Source organism: Tursiops truncatus, chromosome 12 (genome assembly GCF_011762595.2).
Source record: "Tursiops truncatus isolate mTurTru1 chromosome 12, mTurTru1.mat.Y, whole genome shotgun sequence".
NCBI classification, from domain to species: Eukaryota; Metazoa; Chordata; class Mammalia; order Artiodactyla; family Delphinidae; genus Tursiops; species Tursiops truncatus.
Window position 1 is genome coordinate 87,980,927 of NC_047045.1, and position 16,475 is coordinate 87,997,401.

Below are 16,475 nucleotides of genomic sequence, written 5' to 3' on the forward strand. Positions count from 1 at the left end.
CCTTTAATCTGATTTACTGTTGGACTTGCCTCTTGAGGTGAGAAGCGCAGGAGCCTGGTATCACTCTGACATCCTAAGAAACTCAGATGCAGAGGAAAGAGGCTGCCGGGTGGACGAGGGTGGACCACAGATGGGACGGGTCCCTGGGCTGCAGCCGAGGGCAGGAAGGCACGTGCCCCCAGGGTGCCCGCCTGCCCCCCTCCCTCCAGGGCGGTGCCTTTGTGCTGAGTTTCACCGTGGCTCCTGGACCCGGTACCCACTTGGCGCATGGCCTGGCCCCTGTGCTCCGAAGGACCTCCTAGGATCTGAGAGTCTGTCTGTGACCGGCGGGGCTACTGCCCGTCTTGCATGGTCTGGGAAGCAGAGTCCACATTTCGCCACAGGCAAGCCGAGTGGCCTTTCAGAGCCGCGGCTTCTGGGAGAAGAGCGTCCCTTCCCGCCAAGGCCCGGCCTCCCCACGGGGATCCTGCTTGCTGGCCGGGCGCCCGCCGGGCAGCCAGCCTCCGCGCCGGGCCCCTCTGGCCCCAGCCCCTCGCGCGGGCGGTGCCTCTGCAGTGCATCCCGCGGCCTGACTGCTGCCCTCGCCCTGTGCCTCCCCGCAGACGTGTCCAGGTGCGTGGCCGAGAGGAAGTACACCCAGGAACAAGCCCGGAAGGAGCTGCAGCAGGTGTTCGTCCCCGAGTGCAGCGACGACGGCACCTACAGCCAGGTGTGCAACCCGGGGCGGGGTGGCGGGCCTCTCACGGGGCAGGGGTCTTCCTTCCTATCTCAGAGTGGTTCCTCCCGAGGGGGTCGCTGTCACAAACAGGGCGAGTCCTTCCCCGGCGCACGTGCTCCTGTCATGGCCGTGCCGTCCCCCCTCACTGCTGGGAGACGGACCGCACAGCTTTCTCTCGGCCGGCTCACGGCTGAGCCTCCAACTCCGATTCGCTGTTAGTTGCGGAGGAGAAGACGCCAAGGTCACATCTGGTTTCTGGGGTCACCTCGTTAGTCAGTGGAGGCGTCTAATCACCCAGTGCTCTATCTGGAGTGTGTCAGTATTGTTATTGCCAATACTATGATTTCTTATTAAGGGAAACAAATTCCTGAAATACTACGCTAACTGACATAGCTTTTGGTAGGAAAAAGAAACCCACACACAAGACAGGATCTGCCGTGAGCCGTCCAATACTGATGTGAGCTCTGTGTATTTTTACAACAATCATTTGACCTTTGAAAGACTCAGGAAGGAGAGAGAGAGACAGAGAGAAGCTGGAGCCGTGGGTGGTGTCCACGCTGGCTGGCTGGCGGTGGGGGGAGCTGGGGCAGTGAAGGGACATCCCGCCGGCAGCCGGACCGCAGTCTCCTGTCTGTCCTGACTCCTGGGTGCCTGGGTTTCCCTCTTGTTGAGATGTGGGCTCGGGCCCCATCGCAAAGATGAAGGAGTAGATACTGAACAGTTACGGGCTGGCGCCCACCGGCGTTCACAGTACAACACCTCTGGTCCCTTTTGTCCCTAAGATCCCAGGTTCCAGAGCACCCCAGGTTGTTTGCCGGGTGTTCAAACGCAAGGACTCAGGAAGCACCAGGCCTCCTGGACCTGCACTGGAACTGAGGCTGGGCTGCAGGTGGTGGAGGGGGCCTCACGGAGGGCGGGCGCCACTCGCACTGACTGCCCCGTCCCATGCCGTCCCTCCTGCAGGTCCAGTGCCACAGCTACACGGGGTACTGCTGGTGCGTCACACCCAACGGGAGACCCATCAGCGGCACCGCCGTGGCCCACAAGACGCCCAGGTGTCCCGGTAGGTCCAACTCAATTTACGAGGTGAAACTGCTACTGACATTATTGGCTGCTTTCTGATCATCTTACAAATGTTTGCTCATAACTGAAAAGAAATTCAGTTTAGGTGGAATTATGAGGAATGTTGGGAATGGATTTGAGGCACTGGACAAAGCCCAAAGTATTATGAAAACTTTTTTTTTTTTTTTTTTTTTTTGCGGTACGCGGGCCTCTCACTGCTGTGGCCTCTCCCGTTGTGGGGCACAGGCTCCGGACGCGCAGGCTCAGCGGCCATGGCTCACGGGCCCAGCCGCTCCACGGCATGTGGGATCCTCCTGGACTGGGGCACGAACCCGTGTCCCCTGCATCGGCAGGCGGACTCCCAGCCACTGAGCCACCAGGGAAACCTGAAAACTTTGTTTCTAAGAGAGCTTAGGAATGGAGGATCTGGGTCTGAACCACAGTAGGTTATGGCAATTCGGGGCTCTTAATGGTTAGAAATAACCACAGGGACCGTGGTCATCAGTGGAAATGACCAAATGCTTTCATTGGCCGAGAAAAGCAAACATTTCTGCGTTTGTATGTATATATTTGCAAAGAAAAAGTGGCTCATTCGTCACAGATCCCTTTCCAGATGGTTTATTTGTGTTATTTTATTACTCATAAGAGGGCCTCATGTACTGAAGGTAATAATATTGGCAGGAGAAGAATCTATAAAATGGTCTGTTTTCCATTAATATTTTACCAAAAATGTTATAAAAGATTCAGATCATTTTTATTTGAAAATGGTCTGCGGCTTGAGTTTTGATTAATTGGTGAGGGAGACCTATCAGACCATTTATGAAGAAATTTCATGATCTTTGTGTCACAATCACTAGATTAAGCTTACTAGGGAAAAACATACTGTTATGTAACAATACAAAACATCTTCCTGAATCTTCATGCAAAATATTGAAACGTGTATTGACAGTTTACTTTTAGACCCCTTTTCTGTTTCAAGAACAGGCATCTTATAATTAGAAATTCTTTTCGTGATTCAGACATTTATACCAGGAGCCAAGGCACAGGTCAGAACTCATAACTGCCTCAGAATGATGAGGTACGTACGTAATTAGCAGTAACACAAAACCTAATTTTAAGTGACTGGTCATCACTTAAAAGCCAGGGGGTGTGCATAATGTGGAATTAAAATATACTTATTTTTAAAACTGTTTTGTCATCCAAGATCTAAAAATTGCTGTAAATATATTTTTAGTGAGCTTACATTTGCACCTAATAATTCTTTTACAAACTCATGGAGTAAATGAAAGAGAAAAAATTAGCATAATGAGTTGGCCTCTGTGTGTGTCCCTCACTCTGAAAGTTACTTGCAAATGCTTATTTCAACCAAGCAACAGCATTTTGAGTCAAGCTGAGCCTTATTTTACGAAGGAGACAGCAGAGGAGATACCTATTTCCGTGATTTTAGTGACACCTTTTGAGAAATTAAGTAGTGTCTGAAAGAACTTTCTTAGAAAACCATGAGCAAAGTTGGCTGGATTTCTTATAACTTCCCTGTAACACTTCGTTTCTAGAATCAAACCACTGTACCGTTCACTCACATTATTTTTTCCAACCAGGTAGCAGCAATATTTTGCTGTATAGAAATGCTCCATTTTTTTCACTGCCCATGTGGATTTTTTTGTTTCAAGTGATGGGTTATGGAAAGAAGAGTATTCTTCCCCTTTGCTTAGAATCTGGTGTTTATTGCATGGAAAATGCCAGCGGGGGCGGGGAGGGCGTGTCTCTGAGGACACTTGTGGTGTGGGCAGGGCAGGCTCCCTCCCAGACCGAGACCGGGCTCCCTGTAGGAGTGCCTCCCTTTTCACCCCTGTGGCTTGCTTTTGCAGCTTGGCCAGAGTTATGGGAAAATTCTGTGAATCCCCAGCTGTATTCATGCTTTTATTCTGCAGAGATATGGGTGGGGGAGAGCAGGTGCCTGTGCTCGGAACACGTGTGGAAACTGTGGCTTGCAGGGCGTTGTTGAGAGAATCTTGGTATTTAAAGGGAGAGTGTTGGGAGAACTGAGTGCAGGGCACACACAGTGTTTATGATAGACTTTTGTAACACAATGTAACGTAACTTCTTCCCAGATATTGACACACCCTCCCCAATCTCGTGCAAGAGTGTGGCAATGAGCATCACCTTGGAGAGATTGTGGTTGATAACTGTGCATGTCAGCTGGTCAGTTTCCATCTGCAAACCCCCAGGGGCATCCTCCTCCCTTCCCTGGGACCCTGGCTGACACCTGCTGGGGCTGATAGCTTTGTCTACTCTCTGTAGAGCGGGAGTGATTTCCATCTAGTTTATTACAAATGATTAACATCAGCAGTCAGCAGTGGTCTTTGGCTCCTGGGTCGCACGGAGCTGACCATACAAGCACATTCTATAGAAATTTGAAAATCAGAAAAAGATATTAAAACTTAGCAATAAACAGTAACAGTCACTTAGAATGCATGTGTGTGTTTATTATGAACTGGTGCAGACACACGTTGCAACAGCCCCTGGGGAGCGCGGGGGACGTCCGCTCACAGCTGATTTCAGTGGAACAGAGGGGCCCCCGCATCCACGTCCCCCCGCCCACTCCTCCCAGAAAGACCTTCAAAGGGAAGGATTCTTTTATTTCACAGTCACGTGTTTTTAAGCCATTAATGCAAAGCACCACACTCCTGTGGATCAGTAAGAAGAATGGGATAATGAGGCCATCTAGCAGAGAAAGACAAAAGTCGTGAACGGGCAGCATTTTATAAGTGAGGACATCCCAGGGACCAGTGCACATAGGAAAAGGCGCTTGTGCTCATCGGTAGCAGGGACATGCAAACCAGCCTCCCAGGGAGACTCCCGGACACCCAGGGGAGGGGCAGCAGCGGTGAACCCCGGGGGGCCCCCGACGTGCCATCCGCTTGCCCCTGCAGACGGGCCCTCTTTGGAGCGGGAGGCGTGTGAGAGAGTGTGCATGGCATGCTGGTGGTGATGACCAGATCCTGGAAGTCAACGAGCGTCCACTGGTGTCTGAGGGAGACATCACGTGCTCGCCTGGCCACGGCGAGAACACAGAGGAGCTGCTGCAGCGAAACGCGGCTCCAGCGTGTGTGTCTGCGTGAGGGGGCGGAGCCCGGAACACCGCAGCCCATTTAAGATTCAAAAACCAGACAAAACTCAGCTTCAGCTTCAGACTCTCAGGGCGGCGGTGAGGTGTGGAAGGGGGGGAACTTTGTGATGGGAGAGAGGGCGGGGCCTGGGGGCTCCTCCCCCTGCCGGGGCACTGTTTCCCTGGACCTAGGGTGATAAGTCAGTGGGCTGTGCGTTTGTGTTGGTGCACGTCGTGTGTGAGTGTGGTGTTTCACAGGTTCAGAACGTTAAAGTTGCAAAGCCCATGGAAGGGGTAACACACTGATTTAAATTCTCCCCGAGGTTATAAGTTATCTGACATCCTTTCCCGAGGATTTTGACAGAGGGAAGGTGTTGGATGTCTAGGAAGCGGCAGAAGGGGAGGTGGGGTCAGGACGGCCGCTTCCCTGCAGGGGAGGGATGGCAGGAAAGAGACTGTAGGAGGGTTTGGGGAAGACCGGTGTCAGGGTCAGCATCTGCCAGGGGATGTGTGGGACGAGCGGGGAGAGCAGGCTAGGAGCCCATGTCAGGGCCGACGGTGGCCGGGCTCACGCTCACGGGGCTGTCGTGTGTCAGCGTCACGCCCCCGAGGTAGACGTGGTCTCACCTTCTATTTACAGATGAGAGCCTGACCCGAGGCCCCTGTGCATGTAAGTGACGGGGCTGGGATTTAAATCCATGCTTTTGTCTCCACTGCCCACATTTTCTGCCAGATACCATAATGTGACTTCATGGGCCTTGAATTCCTTATTTATAAGAAATAATGAGTTGGAATATGTGTAGCTCCCAGCTCTGAGCTCCATGACCACGGGGCCGTGTTGTCCAGGCGCCAGCGAGGTGCCTGAATGACAAGGCGCGCCACTCCCCACCCTCTGCAGTGACTCCTCGGTGACCCTGGAGCCCGCCACCTGCTTTACGCAGCTTCCACCAAGTCAGCGCACTTCCTGGACCACTTGCTCGGGGGCTGACAGGTAATTGCACAGATTTTCACAACGAGGGGAGGATCTGCCTTGTCTGTCCTTCCGGCCACGGACTCAGACTCGTGACTCTCAGTGGAGCTCAAGCCTTAGGGGGCTGGGAGCTTCGGTCAGAAATCAGCCCCTTTGGCTCCTGTTGGCCCTGCTTCCTGGTGACGGGATCATTCCCACATGGCGAGGACCCTGAGAATGGGATCAAAGCCGTCCCTTTAGTGAGCGGCAGCGGCCAGGCCCCATGACGCTCATCCTCGTGGCTGCTTCACCTTCCCTCCCTAGAAACCCACCCGTCATTTCTCGTTAACGAGCATCTCCACCAGCAGCGCTTACCGAACCTTTGCCGGGCCAGGCGCCCACAGCCGGACACACCTGTCGAGGACCTGGGAGTTCCCTGCGGAAGCCGCGGGCCCCCAGAGAGGGGCGACTCACCATCCAGAGAACGCAGGGAGGCATCTGGAGGAGACAGTTCCCAAAGAAGAGGGCAGAACTGTCTCCTTCCACTGCTTCGTCTCAGGGGGCCCTGGGTCTGCTCTTCCCCTTAGCAAGTCCGGTGCGGGGGTGAGCAGGGGCTGGAAGGCCTTTCCCTCTTCTGGGGAAGCAGCAGCATGTTGCCCTGAGACATTATTCAGCACCAAACAGCTGCTCTTTGAGCTAAATCCACTCCCAGCCCTGCCCTGCCTGAGAGCAGGCGTTCCTGGAGATTATGCCCCCAGCCCTGCTGGTCTAGACCCGGGTCTGCTGCGGGGAGGGGGCTCTTCACTTGCACCAGGGATGCCCAGGAGGGTCTTCCCTCCGTCCGTCTTGCTGCTGAGGGGCCGGGTCCGCAGGTCTCCATCCGGGCACAGCTGATTTATATTTATTCTGCAGGGATTTTCTCTTGTTCTTCTTTCTAAAGATTTGAAGACTGACATTGCTGGGGGCGGGAGGAGAGCTTAAAAACAAAGGACTTTTTTTCGAGGGAGGATTTCTGTCGCTGGCCCATTCTCGATGAATTGGAAAGAGCTTCGGGGTTTTAATCTCATCTCCCTCTGTTACCGTGCACCGTAGCCAAGAGTTCATTCCTGGCGTGAGTACAAAGCAGTCGAAGACATTGTAAGCCGAGCCTCCATGCAGGAACCCTTAATATTACGATATCCAAAGGATCTTCATATGTAACTCAGCTTGAGGTATGCGTTTGAAGTAAGCTGCAGACCTCGGGTTATAGAAGAGACGAGCGACACCCACAACTGCGGCTTGAGATTCTGCCCGCACCTCCACGCACCCCTCTTTAAACCAAGGCCAGTCGTAAGGACAACATTTCCGGGGAAGGAGTGGAAATCTTGTTCAACCGGCCGTGGCCACATCAAGTGTTTGAGGAGTTCCTTCTCAAAGTGTAGAATACGATCTGCTCTTTGACTTTAATGATGGAAAGCTTTGCAGGAATGAGCAAATCGGTGGTCGTTTCTGGGAGTTTACTCAGCTCATGCATTCTGATGACAGCTTCTTGGACCACTTCTAAATTGGGGTTTTGGAAGACCTGGTTATAAATGACAGAGAAGCTTGGATTAGACTGAATCACTTTTCTATATGTTATTTGCATTAATTGAACGATGAGCTTTGCATTTTCCTACCATGCCTAAAGTTTTGGCCTCTACCTGAAATGGTGGAACTCCGTGTTTGTATGAATATCCTTATGATTTCTGAAAATTTTCACTTTATAAAGAGAAGCTGTTTTTTTCACCAGTGAATTTCCCTGGTAATAAGTTAAGGGTCCTCCAGAACTGAGGAACTTGAAAGAAACATCCAGAACAACTGAATTCCCAAATATTGAAGTCAACAACATAGCTGTGCCTCTGAAGTACCTCTTTATGAGAATTATTCAAATGCACGTTCAGAGTCTTTTGCTTGATGGGAAAGGTTACAGGTCAGAGGGAACATTTTTTTCCCGTCAAAATGGTTTTTTCTTCAGGCTTAACAATTCTCTTCCTGAAAACGATATTTGTTAAAATAAAACATTTGAGTACCTATTGGCGAGGAAATGTGAAAACAAACAACCGTAACAAGACGTAGAAAACGCACTGAACGGAGCCCGCGTTTCAGATGGAGGTGAGCCCCGGGGGAGGGGTCAGCTTTGCTGCCAGCCTTCAGTGCAAACTTCTCTAACGAAGTGATTTTTCAGAGAAAAATATACATTACATTACTGTCTAACACCTACTGTTATGACGATTTTTGAAGTATTGAGGAAATTCATTTTACATCCATGATGAGAAAAAATAGTCATTTGATACAGCCAACACGGGATATGTAAAATTTCTGATAAAAGTTCCACACTGCGGAAATTTCAGAAGGTGTTTAATTGACACTGAAAGATTTTTAAAAATTAAGTCAAATATTCAAGGAAGAGACCACGAGGTGCGGTTACTGTGCTCAACAAGACTTAGAAGCCTGTTTGGAATCAGCGTTAAGGACCCCTGATGACCCCGTCTGACCAGCAGCAGCCAGGAGCCAGGTTCTCCTTCGGCCCTTGCCTGGCTGTGGGGCGGGGGCGTGTCTGCGCCCGGAGCCACAGCTGTCTGTCTGTCTGTCTTTTCCTTTTCAGTTTGGACTTCTTTTGAATTATTTATTTACCTGATGGGCAACATTTTGGTGTTGTTAGTTTTCCTTTCTGGAAAGAGTACTTTCTGGTGTCTGACGGTTGATTTACATCATCGCCTGCTCTGTTATTTTACTCCACGATACGTTTAATTTGGTGGCTGCTTCATAGCCGCATCTTTCATGACTTTAAAAGGGTCCTCTTCCACACTTAAGCCATAAATAGCTTTCTTCTCATATTTTCTAATATTTAACAAAACTTCATAGAATAAATTAAAAGGTCTTTTAGAAGTAAATGGTCCCAGAACATGTAACTCTATATAAATAACAATGGCTAATCTCTTCCAGAGGTATCCCACATCTCCGCATTTAAAAACAAGTCTATGTATTTTCATTATTTTTTTTAAACAAACAGAACAATTTTTTACGGCACCTTTTTTTTTTTTTTTTTTTGCGGTACACGGGCCTCTCGCTGCTGTGGCCTCTCCCGTTGCGGGGCACAGGCTCTGGACGCGCAGGCTCAGCGGCCATGGCTCACGGGCCCAGCCGCTCGGCGGCATGTGGGATCTTCCCGGACCGGGGCACGAACCCGCGTCCCCTGCATCGGCAGGCGGACTCTCAACCACTGCGCCACCAGGGAGGCCCTAGGGCACCTTTTTAAATGTGCAACTGCCATGGTCAAACGTTGGGAAGATCCATGAAACTATGGGCTGTGAGCGACCCTGTTGCAAGAATGATAGTGATGTTTGTTTTCTCTGGCCATTGAAATACGTGACCATGCAGACATTAAAGTAAAAAATATAAAACAAAGACATTAAAGTGGACACTGATGGAAAGTAGATCCAGAAATAATCTCTCAATTTTTTAAAGCAAAATTGGTGATTTACTTATTTCTTCTCTTACCATCTTGAGAAGGGGTTTCTCAGACGTGGGACAGTCAGGGTGCTCAGCTCAGGGTGAATGAAGTCTGAACATCCCTTTTGTCTGATGCCCGTCTAGCCAGGAATCCCAGCTATTCAAAGGCAGAACCACTAGGTAAGAAAAAAGACGCAGGGAGAGGAAACCCAAGGTGACACCCCCTGTCCTTCGGACGGGGCGGGCCTTCTTCCAGCCCATCAGTTGTGCAGAGGCTCAGTGCGGGCAGACGAGCCGACTTTGTTTGGTTTCTGGGCCCACAGAAATATAAAAGTAGGAAAACAGGAGACATTGTGGTGGGTCTGAGGGGGCCGCTGGGGCTTGACAGACAAGACATAGACAAGTTCATAATAACGAAAAGAATACAATAATAATATTCACGGCAGAGAGCACAGGCCAAGCCCTTTTCCTTAGAGCTCTGGTGCCCAAACTTTGGTCCACAAAGGGCTTGACAACACAGATTCCTACTTCCCACCCCGGAATTTCTGATTCCATGGGTCTGGAGGGAGGCCTGAGGTCTCGCTTTTCTGACAAGTTTCCCAGTGAGGACGCTGCTGCTCCTGGGCAGAGGGGTGGCCGAGAGCCCCTGCCTGCAGTGGCCCGTCTCCAGTGTCAGCGCCTGGCCATCCCTGGGCGAGGGACACAGGGCCTGGCTCCGTCTCTCCTCCAAGTGGCCTGACCAGCCGGCTGGGGTCCTAGCTCGGTCACACCACCCGGACGTCACCTGAGCTGAGTAGGAGCGTCTGGTCCGAGCCCCTTGGGCATCTGGTGGAGGAAGATGCGCTTCGGCAGGTGTGCCTGGATGCTGAGAAGGTGGGTGTGGCCGCAGGGGTCCTCCAGGGGCCGCGGGCAGAGCTTCCCCCGGGGCACCCAGGTCTCGGAAGGATGCCCGAGGCCTCCCCGGCACAGGGCTGGGTGGGCAGTCTGGAGGGGACCTGGCCTGAGAGCCCCAGCGTCAGCTCCGGAGAGGCACGCGCCTTTGCTCCTGGGCCGGCCGGCTGTGCCCCAGAGGATGCCCGTGCAGCTCAGGGGGACCACTGCCCGCCCCCTGGGCCGTTCGCTCCACTGGAGGCAGAGGGACCAGGGGCCCCGGCGCCCAATGCAGATGATCCTGTCTTTGCTGCCCTGTAGGTCAGGCTGCCTCACCCCCTGCCCGGCTGGGCCCACCTTCCTGGAGCCCGTCCCCCGGCCTCTGGCCTCGCAGGGCGGCCCAGGGAGGGCCCTGGTCACGGCCTGGTCACTGGAGTGTGTCCTCAAGGGTTTTGACTGCAGAGGGAAGGCCCTCTCTTGTGTCAGAAGCCCTGGGTAAAAAGCTCTGGCTTTGTGGGAGGTTTCTGCCGAGGGGGAGGCTGGCGAGGATGGGAGTGAACGATGAAGGTGGCTGAGAAGTGGGCTGAGGCGCCCAAGGTCACGGGCGGTGCCTCACTTTACTCGGCCAGCGGGGTCCAGCTGGGGAGGGGCCGGGGCTGCCCTGGTGCCGTTCTGAAGGCCAATGGAATGGCCCGCGTGGTGCTCGGACTTCCCAGGTTTTCAACTGCTTTGACCCAAACGTTAGCTGAGTTGCATCCGCATCAACTTTGGGAGTCAACTGTGGGACGTAACGCCATACTGATGGATTAAAAGTCACCCCAGCGGCTCCCACTGTACCTGCTGGTTCAACTCTAGGGCCGCCCCCGGCACCGACAGCAGGGCCTGGGCCTGGGCTGTTTTCAGGAACTCTGGCTCCAACGTGGACTCGGCGCCTGGCCCTCGCATCCCCAGCACGTGTTCCAGGCAGGGCCCGTTTCTGCCTCTGCTCTGTAGTCCCTGGGCCTGTCCACAGCCAGGAGTGCGTGAGCACGTCTGAAGTCAAGCAATGCCGTCAGGAATGGCCAGGGTCGCCTTAACCTTCAGGTTACGCCCAGGCCTTCCACACGCGGGCCCCACGCACTGGTCTCTGCAGAGGCCGAGGTGAAAGGAAAGCCTGCCTGTGTCCTTGCAGACAGAGGATGTGTGTAGAAGGACACAGACATGGTGTTTCCAGAGAGACACCTGGAGCCCGCTCGCTGGCTGTGCTCTAAGACCTGCTGTGCTCCTCTCACTGCCAGCCTGTGCTCTTGGCTCCCCTCTGCTGTCCTTTCCGCCTCATGGGTGTCCTCCTGCCAGCCTCCTTGGGGAGGCCACCCTGACTGCTCAGACCAAGTTAGTTCCCCTGCGGGCTAAAGGCACAGGCATGGACCCTGGGTCTGCCACTTACTGGCCAAGTGACCTTGGGCTGTTACGCGTCTCTCTGGGTCTCAGTCTCCTCATCTGTCTAGTGGGTATAACAGTGGCACCTACTTCAGGGTTGCTGCCATCGTTAGATGACTTAATGTATGTGCTGTGCGTAGAATGATGACCAGCACACAGAAGGAACTGTATAGACTCTGCACACAGTTGTAATATGAATTATTTGAATAATTTCTGTTTAATGCCTACCACTCCAAAGTAGATGGAACTCTTTCTTGCTGTATCCCGTGAACATGTTGAATGAATGAATGAATGAGAGCAAGTGGCCACAGAGGGGCCGATGCCACGCAGGTGTCCTGCCAGTGGCTGCACATCTTAACCATTTGCTCCTGAGTGGAGACAGCATTGCTCTTTGCTGCAAGCGGCTGTTACCCTCTTGACCTATAAAATATACCTACGTGAAGAGACAGGCTACAGGAGGAATAAACGACACGCAAATACCTGAGTGTCCTGAAATATTTTAAGTGAAAATCCATTGTGGCCTCTTATGTGTTGCTCTCTCCTCTGGCTTCTTCCAGCCTGTGAGGGAGGTCCCCACACTGCCATTTTCCGGATGAGGGAACTGGGCTTCGGGCAGGTGAGGGCACCTGCCCAGGGCACAGAGCTGGTAGGTAGTGATGTTCGTTCTGTCACCCACGTTCTGCCCTCTTCGCACAACACACAGTCGCCGTGCTTATCCACGTCATCCACACATGGTCCTGACCAGAAAGTACGAGGCAGAGCAGCCAGACAGCTCCTGAGAAAAGCCAGAAGTCCTTACCCTGGAGGAAGAGCCTAGAAGGATGGTGAGACCTGGTTAGTCCTCACCCTGGAGGAAGAGCCTAGAAGGATGGTGAGACCTGGTTAGTCCTCACCCTGGAGGAAGAGCCTAGAAGGATGGTGAGACCTGGTTAGTCCTCACCCTGGAGGAAGAGCCTAGAAGGATGGTGAGACCTGGTTAGTCCTCACCCTGGAGGAAGAGCCTAGAAGGATGGTGAGACCTGGTTAGTCCTCACCCTGGAGGAAGAGCCTAGAAGGATGGTGAGACCTGGTTAGTCCTCACCCTGGAGGAAGAGCCTAGAAGGATGGTGAGACCTGGTTAGTCCTCACCCTGGAGGAAGAGCCTAGAAGGATGGTGAGACCTGGTTAGTCCTCACCCTGGAGGAAGAGCCTAGAAGGATGGTGAGACCTGGTTAGTCCTCACCCTGGAGGAAGAGCCTAGAAGGATGGTGAGACCTGGTTAGTCCTCACCCTGGAGGAAGAGCCTAGAAGGATGGTGAGACCTGGTTAGTCCTTACCCTGGAGGAAGAGCCTAGAAGGATGGTGAGACCTGGTTTAGGTGCGGAGCTCTGTGGGACCTCTGCTTTCAGAGCCCAGGGTCAACAGTCTAGTGACCTAGCTCAAAGGAGCAGGGAGAGAAATGCTCGTCCAGAAGATATGGTGGACTGTAGCCTCTCTGCTTCTACTCCTTTCCTTCCTCCTTCCTCCTTCCTTCCTTTCTTTCTTTCATTCCTTCTTTCCTCCTTTCTTCTTTTCTTTCCCTCTTTCTTTCTTTCTCTTTCTTTCTTCCTGTCCTTCTTTCTTTCTTCCTTTCCTTCCTTCTTTCTTTCTTTCCTTCCTTCTTTCTTTCTTTTTCTCTCTTTCTTTCTTTCTTCCTTTCTTTCTCTCTTTTGTTCTTTCTTTCCCTCTCTCTTTCTTTTTCTCTCTTTCTTTCTTTCCCTCTCTTTCTTTGTTTCCTTCCTTCCTTCCTTTCCCTCTTTCTTTCTTTTTCTTTCTCTTTCTCTCCTTCTTCCTCCCTCCCTCCCTCCCTCCTTTCTTTCTTTCCTTCCTTTCTTTTTCTTTCTCTCTTTCTTTCTTTCTTTCGTTCTTGCCCTCTCTTTCTTTCTCCCTTCCTTCCTTCCTTCCTCCCTCCCTTCTCTCTCCCCCTCTGGCTGAAGCAAAGCCACGTGACATTGCGAATCTGCTCCTGGACATGAGATTCCAGAAAGGAATGGATCACTGCAGCTTGTTGAGCTGTGCTCTGAAGGACCATCAGTGTACTTGCTAAGCAGGCGCCTGCCTGCGGTGAGCTGACCTCCTCTGGCTGCACACGTTGCAGCCCCTCTGCCCCTTAGTCATTTCTAAAGTACATCGAGTGCTTGTGAAAAGGGCCCCTCTTAGACCACCTACCCTTTCAGCAAACGCTGCACCCTGCTTGGCGCTGTTCTGGCAGCAAGCTGGCGTTGTGAGTGTAGCTGGATTTGAACCAAGGACTCAGGACTACAGGGCTCATTATTCTTCCCCTTGACTGTAGACAGTCTCCTCACATTGTCTTTCTGTGGTTTCCTCCACCAGAAATGCATACCTTAATTGCTAAAAAAGCCACCCTTTTAAAGTAGCGTTTAAATGGGATGAGATCTCACAAATGGAAGGAATTCAAATGTGTCCTTTGAAATAGGAATCTGAGGGGCAGAGTGTGCCTGTCTGAAGCTTCAGCCAACCAGCCCATGGTCTGCAGAGCTGTTTACTGCCATCCACACTCCTATTTCTAGGCTCCCTTTCTGCACTTACATCCTGGAATCTCACCTGCTCCAACTCTTGGGAGTTCTTCAGCGAATTCTTACCTCCAGAAAGACGTAATGAAAGAACAAGAGTGGCGTCGTGGTTCTGGGTTCCTGGATTCTACTTGGCCCAGTGGCACTGCTGTGTGGAAAGTGATGCTTACCTGTCTCCCGAGCCCTTGAGGACAGGGTGCTGGGGGAAGCTGGGGCAGGAAGGCATGGAGGGGCTTCTGGTCCAGAGGCAGTTGGATGAGGAAGTACACACGCTGTTGGGATTGCCCCCCACCCCACCCCGCCAGTTCTGTGCAGCAAAATATTTGGAGCAGGTTATCCAGGGACGCTTGGTTCTATGTTAAAATTATTTCTACATCTTAGGAACAAGATGGAATTAATTTTGTGCAGGTTTATTTAAGTGAACACTGATTGGATGGGGTGTGGTTGATGAGCAAGCCACGACATTGGTTGGTTCAGAGGCAGAAAGGGAGCCAAGGGAGTACGTAGATACTTTCTAAATGTTGTCTTCAGACCTCAGCCACTAATCAAAGCGTGAACCAGCAGCTTGGAGACTTCAGACCCTAGGTTACAAAATATTATCTTGATTCAATTGAGAAGCTCTCTTGGGGTGGGGGCTTCTAATTATTATTTGGGATGTTTGCATTTAGCTCAGAAGACTAAAACCTACATAGTCGTATTCAGAAATATTACTGAAATATTGTCATTTCCCAGTCAAAATAGAAAACATTTTTTGACTCACTGCAGAAACACATGATAAAAATAAACCGATGACTAAGAAACTTAAGCCCTTTAAGAAATCTGGATTTGTAAAGAGATGCTACAAAGGGAGAAATGAGCAAAGTAGGATCCTGAAAGCTTTGTCAGAAGGCCACACAACGAGCTCCCTTTATATCCCTGGGAATTCTCACCAGAAGTAAAACCCTGTGTTTTGACGCTGGAAAGCATGTAGCATTTCACTGCATGGTACCGGCCACAGCTGGGAAATAACCAATAGCTGCTTTGGAAAATCTGGTCCTTTTCATCTATTGACCGAACTGCATGTCCAGATGCCTATGATTCAGGTATTTCAGACAACAGCTGGCGGGGAGGACAGGCGGTGTCTCCTGCAGAACCGCGCTCGGGCCACCTAGTGTTTGCTGTTGTATCTTGCTCCTTCCTGTAACCCCTGGGCTGAGTGTAGGGGAACCCACGCCCTCAGCATCATTACTGTCAACCCTTCGAGAGTATGCACAGCATCCCTGACTTACTCTGTCTGCCCCGTCCTTCAGGATTGAGTCTACAACGATCTGCTCGTACAGTTCTTGCTCTAGAACCGTGATATTTCCAAGACAAGATAAACATTCTCAAACTGTCCTAAAGTTTATCTCTTTAGTATAAATACAAGTCTGTATTTCAATGTGACATTCGAAATTGAAAAAACAAGCAATGAATTTCAAGTTTTATTTCATGAGATGTTTTAGCTGTGGAGTCTTGCTAGCATATGACTAGGGGAATTCTAAATGAATCCTGGATGGAATATTCTGAACTGGACGGGCAGATAAACTCCAGATTAATGCTGAACAGAATTTGCTTATTCCTGTGAGTAGGTGTGATAACGGTGAGGAAAATGTTGCTGCCGTGACGGTTTCAGTCTATGGGGAAGGCAGAGCAGTGCCTCCTATATGTAATATAAACCTTTCAGTGTAATATAATTGTTAAAATTTTATTATAGATGCGTTAACCTTAGCGTATTTGCTGTACTCCCCTTACAAAAAGATGGTTCCTCAGTTTTCCATAAGTCAGAATTCAGCTGAAACCAGGATTTTTATTTATCTTTAGTTGAATAACTTTTTATTACTTTTTAAAAAGTTTAAAACATTTTAAAAGTTTAAAAAAAATCTAATTCACTCAAGCATCCCCACATAGTGATGTACGTTTAAAAGGTCAGTATCGTATTTTTCATGCGGAGAAACCGCTATATTTTGTACCCTAGAGGCTCTCATGTACGTCACAGGCCAGGCGGCCAGAGAAATGGGAGTTAATCTTACATTTCCTAGTTTTGGGCCTGTGATTTCAGATGACAGAGTCACCCCAGGGCACTAGGTAGCTTGTGTAATTTAACTAGAAAGTGACAAAGCCCTGTGATTTAGTCAAAATGGAATAAAATGTTTGTGTAACAATTAGTGATGACCATTTGGGAGCCAAGAATAATTTTATCCCTTATTTTCCTCTTTTAGGTTCCGTAAATGAAAAGTTACCCCAACGGGAAGGCACAGGAAAAACAGGTAACTATCTTAAAATGAACTTCCTTGCTATCTTACTACA

General features: G+C 50.8%; 1 protein-coding gene across 5 annotated transcripts in view; it reads left to right on the top strand.

Moving 5' to 3' along the window:
* SMOC2 (SPARC related modular calcium binding 2) overlaps window positions 1–16,475 on the top strand; it is a 149,854-nt gene that overhangs the window by 55,206 nt on the left and 78,173 nt on the right. For 3 of the 5 annotated variants that reach the window (XM_019951769.3, XM_019951770.3, XM_073789844.1), the window contains exons 3-5: window positions 603–709; window positions 1,682–1,781; window positions 16,388–16,435. In XM_019951769.3, the coding sequence (XP_019807328.1) occupies window positions 603–709; window positions 1,682–1,781; window positions 16,388–16,435 (255 nt within the window). The remainder of the gene's footprint in view (window positions 1–602; window positions 710–1,681; window positions 1,782–16,387; window positions 16,436–16,475) is intronic. The other 2 variants (XM_019951771.3, XM_019951773.3) reach the window with 1 other exon arrangement.